We start from the raw sequence: 12,073 nt of genomic DNA on the forward strand, positions 1-12,073 counted from the left end.
GGTTGGACACGATAACATTTGAGTCTCGTCTTTCGGCTGACTGCGTAACCCAAACATATATTTAGATTCCCATTTTTTGCATATCCCTATTGGAGTTAAACTAAGAGTGTCGCATCACAAAGTGACAATGTTGGGTTGCAAACGTACAAAGAAACAAGCCAAACTCCAAACAACTATAAATACAATGGTTTTCTCTTGAAACGTTAAAAATACTAAGCTACCAAATATAACCCTAAACAGAAAGCATGCTAAGGTTTTAAGGCTATCCGCACTCATGAAACCCTAAATTTCTACTCTAAAAGGAATATTTCATCCTGGTCAGCGAGATTCTCTACTCTATTCAACAATTCTCCGCGGTCACAATTACTCTATATATCTACCCCATACCCCACACTATTCTATCCCCTCCCAGCCCCCACCGCGCCTGCCACTGTGCCCGGGCCCACCTCCACCGCGCCTGCCTACCACTGTGTACGTTGTGCCATGCAAAGAAGATGAGAGAGACTATAGAGTTGGGCGGAAGAGTGCGCTAGATTTAGAGTTTTCCCAGCTACTGTTGCATTTAGCGTCGGGCTGAAGTTTCCCCGCTGCAGCACATTTGTTGACTCTATACCTTTAGAGTTGTGTTTACCGTCCGTGGCTGCGGACAGCCTTAAGATCACAAAAGGGCTGATTCCAAGTAGCAGAACTAGCACCTCGAGCAACCAAAGTCCTCGTTCTTCAAATTTTATCATCCATATAACTGACATCCTTGTCATTTGACATGATTTACCATTTATGCATAAACATAAATATTTCACAAAAAAACTTCCTTAGAACTTTTTTGGATTTTTTTGTCACTCACAGTCTCCATCTTCTACCATTCTATAGACCCCCACGGCACCACGCAGTTACGGCAAATTTGAAGAGTTTTGGTCCAAAACTTTAACGGAAAAAAGACAAAAAAAAAGGAAAAGGGAACACGGACAGGTGCTTGCTGCTTGGCTATGCTGTGGGCCCACCTCTTTTTTTCCCCTTCACTTCTCTCGTCACTCTTTCTGAAACGCGCGTGTATGGGTGTGTTGCTCGAAACGCGTGTTCTTTGGACGTGCGGTGATATCTGGATACGACGTGAGGTGACTGGTGTCCATACGCCAGTGTTTCTGACATAGTTAAAATAAGTTTTTCTTAAAAAAAGCATCTCTCTTCCCCCACACTCCACCATTCCCGTGGACGCGCGCACACACTCCACGGCCCAAGCTCGGCACCTCGCCGGCGGCAAACCAATCCAAAAAGCGGCGGCACAAACAAGATTATGCAAACGGGGGTTAAAATTCCCCCGTCGCAGTTGCCCGCCCTCCTCTAGTCTAGATAAAAAAACTCGCCACCTCACGCCCTTCCCATCCATCCCATCGCCACTCCACTCGCACTCGGCCAAGAAAGAAGCGGCAGGTCACTGCCCACTGCTGCTCCAGGAGCGAGAAAGGCCAGCCAAGGAGGGAGCTTTGCTTTCAGGAGGAGAGGAGCGGCGAGGTGGGCGGCGGGCGCCATGGCCGCAGCGCCGCGTAGTCTTGTCACCTGCAGCGGCGGGGGCAGTAGCAGTAGTCGCATCCTGCTCGCCGTCTTCCTGGCGGCCGCCCTCTTGGCGTCCGCGGCCAATGCGGCCGTCTCGTACGACCACCGCTCCCTCGTCATCAACGGCCGCCGCCGCATCCTCATCTCCGGCTCTATCCACTACCCGAGAAGCGCCCCCGAGGTACCGTGCTCGTGCGAGCTCGCCCTCCATGTCCTCCACGGCCGTCTCTAGTCTCGCCTCGACTGATCGATTCGTGCTCTCCGAGCCGGATGCAGATGTGGCCCGGGCTGATCCAGAAGGCCAAGGACGGCGGCCTCGACGTCGTCCAGACCTACGTCTTCTGGAACGGGCACGAGCCGGCGCAGGGGCAGTACTACTTCGCCGACCGCTACGACCTCGTCCGCTTCGTCAAGCTCGTCAGGCAGGCCGGCCTCTACGTCCACCTCCGCGTCGGCCCCTACGTCTGCGCGGAGTGGAACTTCGGGTACCGGCCACCACCACCAAGTACCAACACAACACTCTTGCAGACTCTGAAAATCGTAGCCGACGTCTGTACCTGTTCTTTTTTCAGTGGCTTTCCAGTTTGGCTCAAGTATGTGCCGGGCATCAGGTTCAGGACAGACAATGGCCCATTCAAGGTACCAGTGTTCTAGTTTCACCCAAAGAGATTTGAATTGTTTTTTTTTTGGTTATGGCCAATTTTTTTTTGTCATTCTTTCACTTTGCACCAATTGGGGTGGCAGTGATGTGTGCCTGATTTATTTATTTTTTTTAACGGCAGGCGGCAATGCAGAAGTTCGTGGAGAAGATAGTGTCCATGATGAAGTCGGAGGGGCTGTTCGAGTGGCAGGGAGGCCCGATCATCATGGCTCAGGTGTGCACCACACCACCGTCACATTTCCAGTGCAAACTTGCAAACGCAACTCGAAACTGGAGCAGAACTTTTAGAGCCTTCATCCGGCCACGCGCTATGCGCAGGTGGAGAACGAGTTCGGGCCAATGGAGTCCGTCGTGGGCAGTGGCGGCAAGCCATACGCTCACTGGGCGGCCCAGATGGCTGTCGGGACCAACGCCGGCGTGCCGTGGGTGATGTGCAAGCAGGATGACGCCCCGGACCCCGTGGTATGTTCGGTTGCTCGCACGCACGCTGCAATGGCTGATGTGCAGATCAACTGTCGAGTACCTGGATTTCTTATGTGCAGCTTAACAGCTTCCAGTTCTTACTCTGTGTAAGCCGGTCACTGCAGATCAACACTTGCAATGGCTTCTACTGCGACTACTTCACGCCAAACAACAAGCACAAGCCGACCATGTGGACCGAAGCCTGGACTGGATGGTATTCCCCCCTTGATCCAAGCCATGCCGATCTCCCGAAAAACGCGTTTCGGTATCTGAGAATGGCCTGATTTTTCTTTTTATAATCTTCCAACACCAAAGGTTCACCAAGTTCGGCGGCGCGGCGCCTCACCGGCCGGTGGAGGACCTGGCCTTCGCCGTGGCACGGTTCGTTCAGAAAGGAGGCTCCTTCGTGAACTACTACATGGTGAGCACGCCGCCATGCTGGTCACACCAATGCTGTTTTCGCTGCTGCTGCTGTGACCACATCTACATGTTCTGAATCCGATCGATCGACGCAGTACCATGGAGGAACGAACTTTGGGCGCACCGCCGGTGGCCCCTTCATCGCGACCAGCTACGACTACGATGCCCCCATTGACGAGTTTGGTATGCAGTGGTTGTTGCCATCTTTGATAAACTTGAATTCCCATCGGCTGCCAAGAGATATTTGTCGGAAAAGTTCACAGTGTGGTTTTTACCTGTCTGTCGTCCACACCTGGAATTTCTGGGGGGGTGGGTGGGTGTACATTGCAGGTCTGCTCAGGCAACCGAAATGGGGTCACTTGAGGAACATGCACAGAGCTATCAAGCAGGCCGAGCCTGCGTTGGTTTCTGGCGATCCAACGATACGATCTATTGGAAACTACGAAAAGGTTAAACTTTCGCTACGGATTTCCCCCACGTGGCAATGCGATTGTGCCAAATGCAAGAACAAAAAACACCAGCAGATATTCATGGACCGGTCGATTTTTCCAGGCATATGTCTTCAAGTCAAAGAATGGAGCCTGTGCTGCGTTCCTGTCGAACTACCACGTTAAATCTGCTGTGAGGATCAGGTTTGACGGGCGTCACTATGACCTCCCGGCTTGGTCCATCAGCATTCTGCCCGACTGCAAAACCGCAGTCTTCAACACCGCGACGGTGAGCGAGAGCATAATACTCAAGGCTGAATCTTTCGTTCTCTATCTATATAGGACAAGACAGATGCGATGTATAGTCTGTCTAATGAGAAAAATGCGACGATCGTGTAGGTGAAGGAGCCGACTCTGCTGCCGAAGATGAGCCCGGTGATGCATCGCTTCGCTTGGCAGTCCTACAGCGAGGACACGAACTCGCTGGATGACAGCGCGTTTGCAAGGGATGGCCTGATCGAGCAGCTCAGCTTGACATGGGACAAGTCGGACTACCTGTGGTACACCACCCAGTGAGTGACTGGTGGCTGGGCCTCTACAAGCCAGTCTTCATCGTTCGAACCACTTCTTTCTGAAACCTGATGGATTTATCTTTAAACTCTGAATTATGCTCGCTGCAGTGTCAACATTGGTTCCAACGAACGATTCCTCAAGTCTGGCCAGTGGCCTCAGCTCAGTGTGTACTCTGCTGGACACTCCATGCAGGTGTTCGTCAATGGGAGGTCATATGGTATTAACTTCTCTCTCTACACTCTAGCATCATTTTGTTTCCAATCGGGTCATTACGAGGACTATACTGATAGAATGTTTTTATACTGCAGGATCTGTTTACGGCGGCTACGACAACCCGAAGCTAACATTCAGTGGGTATGTGAAGATGTGGCAGGGCAGCAACAAGATCTCCATTCTAAGCTCAGCAGTGGGCCTTCCTGTAAGTTGACTGATCACAGGGCCAACGCAGTGCCACGAAAAAAGCCATCTTGCATTGCAGAGGAACGCTTGTAACGCTGAGTATATACTGTATGGCGTGGTGCTGTAGAACAACGGTGACCATTTCGAGCTGTGGAACGTCGGCGTCCTCGGGCCAGTGACCCTCTCCGGCCTGAACGAGGGGAAGAGGGACCTGAGCCATCAGAGATGGATATACCAGGTCGGCCTGAAAGGCGAGTCGCTCGGCCTCCACACCGTGACCGGAAGCTCCGCCGTGGAATGGGCCGGCCCCGGCGGCGGCACGCAGCCGCTGACTTGGCACAAGGTTCTTCCATCCATCCGTCAGCGATCTGAAGAGATGCATGGCAAGGCAGCGTGGCAGTGATATACATCCTTTTTGTTTGGTGTGACGAATTAAGCAGGCCCTGTTCAACGCGCCGGCGGGGAGCGATCCGGTGGCCCTGGACATGGGCAGCATGGGCAAGGGCCAGGTGTGGGTGAACGGGCGCCACGCCGGGCGCTACTGGTCGTACAGGGCTCACTCCCGCGGCTGCGGGCGGTGCAGCTACGCCGGGACGTACCGCGAGGACCAGTGCACGTCCAACTGCGGCGACCTCTCCCAGAGATGGTATGCGAACTTGTTTCGCACGGAGAGCACGCGCGCATGGGATTTTTCACACTTGCGTTGCGTTGGCGTTGCGTTGCAGGTACCACGTGCCGCGGTCGTGGCTGAAGCCGAGCGGGAACCTGCTGGTGGTGCTGGAGGAGTACGGCGGCGACCTCGCCGGCGTCAGTCTCGCGACACGGACTACGTGAACAAGGCAGGCGAACGACACGCGTTGCATCTAACTCGTACATGTATACTATACTCCGACGTGCGAGTATATACATCGATTGGTATTTGTTTAGTGAGGTGAGGCCATGGCGAGGAGGAGCAAGCATACCGACCATGCCGTATTCGCGGACCGTATTTATACACACGACACCGTACATTACACTCGCGTGATAGCAATGGTTATACTGCAAGGGGAAGGTAAGGATGGCATTTAAGTGCAGAGCGGAGAGGGTGGGTGCCTGGGTGGTCTCCGGCCATCAGTGCGGCGGCAGGACCGGCAGCTAGCTAGCTGCGCCGGCGCGGCACACACTTCGAGGCCAATTCAATTCAACTGTTTCAATTCATGTAACTGGCACTCTGGCAGCGGGTGTTTGCTGCTGCTTGCTGTGTTTTTTTGAAGACGTGAACATGAAATACAAAACTGAGCTTGTTTTGTCCATGGCTATATTTTGCTGTCGTAATGTTGTTGGCATTTGGAAAAAAAAAACCAAATCTTGGACTGGTATGTACAACACTGTATAGTATTCACTGTGGTAAAACCGTAAAACTGTGAATCATGGGAAGGCTTGCAGGTCGGCACTGCACTCTGTTGCTTTGGCTGCATCTGCCGCAATGTGACTGACCCCGACGACGACGAGCATCCAATGGGACTGAAAAAGTTGGCGCTCCGCCAATTCATCAATGGGACTGGGTGACTGTGTCATATAATGTTGAGCTGCACGAATCAGAATGGTGGCAGGATAGGACCTCCGACCCACGTTTTCTCTTTGTAAAAGCCTGAGGCGGGAAGAAGAAGGCAAGCCAATGAAGGTGGGCGCCAACAAGAGTTTTGTTTGGTAACGCCTCTGTCTGCCGCAGTGCAGCAATGGCGTTACTGAACCTGGAAGAACTGTATTAATTGCTCGTGAGCTATACGAGACTGGGGACTCTTCAGTCCATAAATAACATTGCCAGAGTGCTGTGCAAATAACTAAACATCAGTTAAAATTTGGGGAAAATTCTTATGGCATGCATGTAACCCATGAGGCTAACATCTTAATCAAAATATACTCCCTCCATCTCCATCTAAAAATAATAACGTTTTTTTTTACTTTGAATGTAGATATATGTTTGTAGAGGTTCATAGGAAAACGATATTTTGGAACTAACACCTCGATAGTTCTCTAAACAACTCCTTAAATCTTAAATTTAAGAAGTGAACAAAAAAATATTTCTCCAATAGTTTGTAAATAGACTTACTAAATTTAGTTACTTGCTAATTCCATTTGCTCTACAGGTTTGGCAACTCGATAAACTTAGTTGGTGTCTTCATACACGTGTGCTTATTTTTCCCCATTCCCGGACAGCGTTGTAGCCAGGTCCTCCGCCCATATCGTTCTCTACCCTCAACCCACCTCCACCTAGATCCGATGGGAGCATCCTCCGCCTACGACCCCGCCACCAAGCTAGCTGCACCGCTAGATTGAGACAGGCCATCAGGGAGACGAAGTATTGATCTAATCATTCACTATCACGAGTAACTTTAGAAAAAAAATGGATCCACCAAAACTAGATTAAAAACCGAACTACTCCCTAAATATTAAGAACTATTGTAGATCAAGCTTTTTTTTACTCTCAATAGCTATTTAGCAACTTGCTAACACATGAGTTTAGGAAGCTTTTTTAGAGAAATATTGGAGTTGCTTTAAGGGAGTACTATTTTAGGTTCTGTTGGGTCTATGCTTCGTCGCCGAAGGTCTTATAGAAAGAAGTGGTCCTCGGCTGAAGCTGTTAGCATAAGATAGCCGAAGGGTCCTCTTCGTGAAGCTTCGTCATTACAAACCGACTTAAACATAGAATGACCTTTTAGTCCATAAAGGTCTGAGTCAATGTTGTAAGCTTTTGTAAGGGGCATACTTGTAATTCTTCACAGGCTGCGTCCTGTGTCTATAAATAGTGAACAGTATTCCATTACTGTTCACGCATTCTGATAATTGCAATTGCATCTCTCGGAATTCAACCTTTGTCAAGGCATAGGTATTATTGTATTTGATGATTCAATATAGTAAATAAATATAATATAATTAGTTTATGATGTATTTACTCATATTATACCTTTTTGTATTATCTTATAAATGCCTATTGAAATTTTATTACGAAGGTTCAACTTCGTAATTATACTCTTATCAACCTTCGTCCAAGATCCATTATCCCGAAGGGAATAATGTTTTAAGGACGAAGGGCGTTATTATTTAACATTTTATGTTGCCTTGCTCTTGATTCATAGCATTTGAGAGCAAGTCTCCAACATTGGCGCCCACCTCCGGTGAACTCACTTCCACTTTTTGAGCTGATGGCTTCGTTCAACGACCAAGCTGGAGCTGCTTCGGACCCGAAGCTGGTGCTCCCGATCACGGGTGGCTCGTCCTCAGAGCCAGCTAACAAGAAACAAAAGAAGGAAGCACAGAGAAGGGTACAGCATGTTGGAGTGCAAGGACCCTTCATCAAGTCAAGATGGTCTCACATTCTTATTACCTTCTCCCAAGAGGACCTTCAGCTCAAAGATTACCCACACAACGATGCCATGGTTATCTCTTGTGTTATCAAAGGATTTCTGGTCCACAATGTCTTGGTTGACACAGGCAGTGCAGCTGATATCATATTTGCTAAGGCCTTCAGACAAATGCAAGAGCCAGAGGATAAGATTCATGATGCTACACATCCTCTCTGTGGCTTCGGAGGAAGACAGATTGTAGCACTGGGCAAGATCACCATGTCAGTGACCTTCGGGTTCATCAACAACACTAGGACTGAGCAAGTTGTGTTTGATATTGTTGACATGGAATACCCTTACAATGCAATTATTGGTCGTGGTACCCTCAATGCCTTCGAAGCAATCCTTCATCCTGCCTATCTTTGCATGAAGATACCTTCGGATCAGGGACCCATTGCTATCCATGGAAGTCAGGAAGCTGCAAGAAGGGCCGAAGGCAATTGGACTGACTCAAAAGCAATCCATAACATAGATGGAGCTGAAGCTTGTGAACAGTACAAATTCAGAAGGGAGAAAGCAGCTTCAGCAGATCAGCCGAAGCCTATGCTCTTATGTGAGGACATAGCAGAGCAGAAGGTGCTGTTAGGCTCTCAATTATCCAAAGAGCAGGAGAAAACCTTGGTAAGGTTTTTGTTCAATAACAAAGATGTTTTTGCATGGTCAGCCAATGATCTCTGCGGAGTTAATAGAGATGTTATTGAGCACTCGCTCAATGTCGATCCATCCTTCAGACCCAGAAAGCAAAGGCTTCGGAAAATGTCAGATGATAAGGCCGAAGGTGCTCGCAACGAAGTAAAAAGACTCCTCAGTGCAGGAGTTATCAGAGAAGTGAAGTACCCAGAATGGCTAGCTAACACTGTTATGGTAAAAAAGGCCAATGGCAAGTGGCGAATGTGCATCGATTTTACAGATCTTAACAAGGCTTGTCCGAAAGATGAATTCCCACTACCAAGGATAGACTCTTTAGTTGATGCAGCGGCTTCTTCAGAGCTCATGAGTCTGTTAGACTGTTATTCAGGCTATCACCAAATTTGGATGAAGAAGGAAGATGAGCCGAAGACTAGCTTCATAACTCCAAGTGGCACATATTGCTATCTTCGGATGCCTGAGGGGCTCAAAAACGCTGGAGGAAGTTTCAGCCGAATGACTGCGAAGGTCCTCCAATCTCAAATAGGCAGAAATGTGCTAACTTATGTTGATGACATCATTGTAAAAAGCACGAAGCAGGAGAATCATATTGCTGATCTGCAGGAGACCTTCGCCAGTTTCAGGCAAGCTGGCTTAAAGTTAAATCCAGAAAAATGCGTCTTCGGAGTGAAGAAGGGGAAATTTCTTGGATGCTTGGTTTCAACAAAGGGAATTGAAGCTAATCCAAGTAAAATTGAAGCTATACTTCGGATGGAGCCACCAACTACAAAGAAGGGGGCTCAAAGATTGACAGGAAGATTGGCATCTCTCAATAGATTCATATCCAGATCAGCAGAGAGAAACTTACCATTCTTCGAAGTGCTGAAGTCAGCCGAAGTCTTTCAATGGGGACCAATCCAGCAGAAGGCTTTCGAAGAACTGAAACAGTATTTGATAGATCTAACAACATTAACTCCACCAATGCCAGGGGCTCCTTTATTATTATATGTGGCAGCTTCGCACTCAGCGGTAAGTGCAGCGCTTGTCCAGGAGAAGTTTGATGGTCAAGTCAAAAGGCAGGCCCCAATATATTTTGTTTCCGAGGTTCTTAGTTTATCAAAGAAAAATTATACAGAGTTGGAGAAGGTACTGTATGCTGTCTTGATGGCCTCCAGGAAGCTTCGGCACTATTTCCAAGCTTACAACATAATTGTTCCTTCTTCACAACCTTTGAAGGATATTATGAGGAACCGAGAAGCTACTGGAAGGATTGGAAAATGGGCTGCAGAGCTCAATGAATTTTGTATTGAATATGTTCATAGATCTTCGATTCAGTCCCAGGCGTTGGCAGACTTCATTGCTGACTGGACGCCAGGGGCTCAGGAGGAGGAAACGAATAAAGACAACGAAGCCTGGACAGTGTTTTGTGATGGATCTTGGGGAACCTTCGGAGCAGGAGCGGCTGCTGTGTTGGTTTCACCTTCCAAAGTCAAAACTTGTTATGCGGCAAAGCTTGATTTTAATTGCACAAATAACATTGCTGAGTACGAAGCATCGATTCTAGGTCTTCGGAAGTTAAAAGCAATGGGAATCAGAAGGGCCATAATTAAAACTGATTCCCAGGTTGTTTCGGGTCATATTGACAAGAGTTGCAAGGCTAAGGACCCGAAGCTTGAAAAATATCTGGATATGGTTCGAAGAGTTGAAGCTTCCTTCGAAGGGTTTTCTGTCAAAAATATCCCTCGAGGACAAAATGAGCATGCTGATTTGCTAGCTAAGTCAGCAGCACAGGGGCTGCCTTTACCTTCGGATGTGTTCTTCGAAACAATAAAAGCACCTTCGGTGGAACTTCTTGAAAGAGCAGTCCTTAATATATCTCCTGTTTTTAGCGAAGATTGGAGAACCGAGATCATCTCTTACCTTCAGGGTAAATTCCTTTCAGATGACGAAGCTTATAACAAGAGGATAGAGGCAAGAGCTCGTCCATATGTCATAATAGAAGGGGAGTTGTACAAACATGGAGTTTGTGCTCCGCTGCTCAAATGTTTATCCAGAACCGAAGGTATAGAGTTAATGAAAGAAATACATGCAGGCCTGTGTGGATCTCACATCGGATCTAGGCCGTTACTTGGAAAAATTTTCCGCCAAGGGTTTTATTGACCGAAGGCAGCTTCGGATGCAGCAGAATTGGTTCAAAAGTGCGAAGGTTGTCAGAAATGTGCAAGAGATCAAAAACAACCTTCGTCCTTAACACAGCTCATACAACCCACTTGGCCATTGCAAAGGTGGGGCCTTGACTTGTTAGGTCCGTTACCACCGGCCCAAGGGAACCTGAGATATGTTGTAGTAGCTGTGGAATATTTTTCTAAATGGATTGAGGCCAAGCCTTTAGCCACAATAACTTCAGCCACCGTCCAAAACTTTTTCTGGCAGAATATTGTTTGTCGTTTCGGGGTGCCAAAGGCTATCACTGTGGACAATGGGACACAGTTTGATTCCGAAGCTTTCAGGGATTTCTGTGACCAAATTGGTACGAAGATCCATTTTGCATCAGTTAGGCACCCGGAGTCAAATGGACTCGTTGAAAGAGTCAACGGCATTATAATGACAGGAATAATGAAGTTAATCTTCAACCAACCCAGGGGAAAATGGCCAGATCAGTTAACCAAAGTGGTGTGGAGCCACAACACAACAACATCAAGGTCTACAGGCTTCACTCCATTCAAGTTGTTATTCGGTGACGAAGCAATAACTCCAGAGGAAGCTAAAACCGGATCAATAAGGATAGTAGCTTCGGCAGAATCAGATTCCGAAGCTGCTTATTCTATAGAAAAAGATGCTTTAGAAGGGATCAGACTACAAGCCGTGGAGAACATCAGTAAATATCAAGCCGAAACAATCAAGTGGCGGGATAGAAAGGTTCGGCTAAAAAATATTGAGCCAGGACACTTGGTGCTTCGGAGAGTGGCCAACCCAGAAACAGTGGGCAAGTTGCAGCTGAAATGGGACGGACCTTTCTTAGTAGCATCTTCGTCAAGACCCGGTTCATACAGATTGAAGGATATGGACGGCAACGACATTCCTAGGTCTTGGAATGCGGATGAGCTTCGGCGATATTATGTATAACTCGATGTAATTTTTCATATTTTTTATTTTTCTTTCATGGCACCCTTTTCCTTTCCGAAGGGGGAGAAAGGTTTTTAATGGGGCCAGCATATGTAATTTCCTTTTTTAGTTCTATAAGAGCAAAATCCCCCAAGGAATGTAAATGTAAAAGCTGAGAACGCACCATCGAGTGCCAAAAAGTAAAGGCGAAGAAGCTCCAAAGTCGTTCCTAAGGGAATGCAGAGCTTACAGCGAAAAGTCAACGCTGATTCCGCCAAAAGTAAAGGCGAAGAAGCTCCAAAGTCGTTCCTAAGGGAATGCAGAGCTTACAGCGAAAAGTCAACGCTGATTCCGCCAAAAGTAAAGGCGAAGAAGCTCCAAAGTCGTTCCTAAGGGAATGCAGAGCTGAGGTGTGATTGTTTTTAAGAAAATAATGACTATGAATATGGCTTCGGATA

At 47.9% G+C, this 12,073-nt stretch overlaps 1 protein-coding gene across 1 annotated transcript; it reads left to right on the plus strand.

Annotated features, from left to right (window-relative positions):
* Positions 1–1,185: 1,185 nt before the first annotated feature.
* Positions 1,186–5,795, plus strand: LOC103654804 (beta-galactosidase 4). Its single transcript, XM_008681616.4, has 16 exons — positions 1,186–1,735; positions 1,831–2,039; positions 2,127–2,193; positions 2,337–2,429; positions 2,534–2,677; positions 2,803–2,891; positions 2,993–3,098; positions 3,193–3,280; positions 3,428–3,546; positions 3,650–3,814; positions 3,925–4,097; positions 4,206–4,315; positions 4,407–4,516; positions 4,625–4,840; positions 4,938–5,143; positions 5,223–5,795. Exons 1-16 carry the CDS (start codon positions 1,529–1,531, stop codon positions 5,329–5,331), a joined length of 2,211 nt encoding a protein of 736 aa, XP_008679838.1. The 5' UTR covers positions 1,186–1,528; the 3' UTR covers positions 5,332–5,795.
* Positions 5,796–12,073: the final 6,278 nt, after the last annotated feature.

This window comes from Zea mays, chromosome 4, assembly GCF_902167145.1.
Source record: "Zea mays cultivar B73 chromosome 4, Zm-B73-REFERENCE-NAM-5.0, whole genome shotgun sequence".
Taxonomy (NCBI): Eukaryota; Viridiplantae; Streptophyta; class Magnoliopsida; order Poales; family Poaceae; genus Zea; species Zea mays.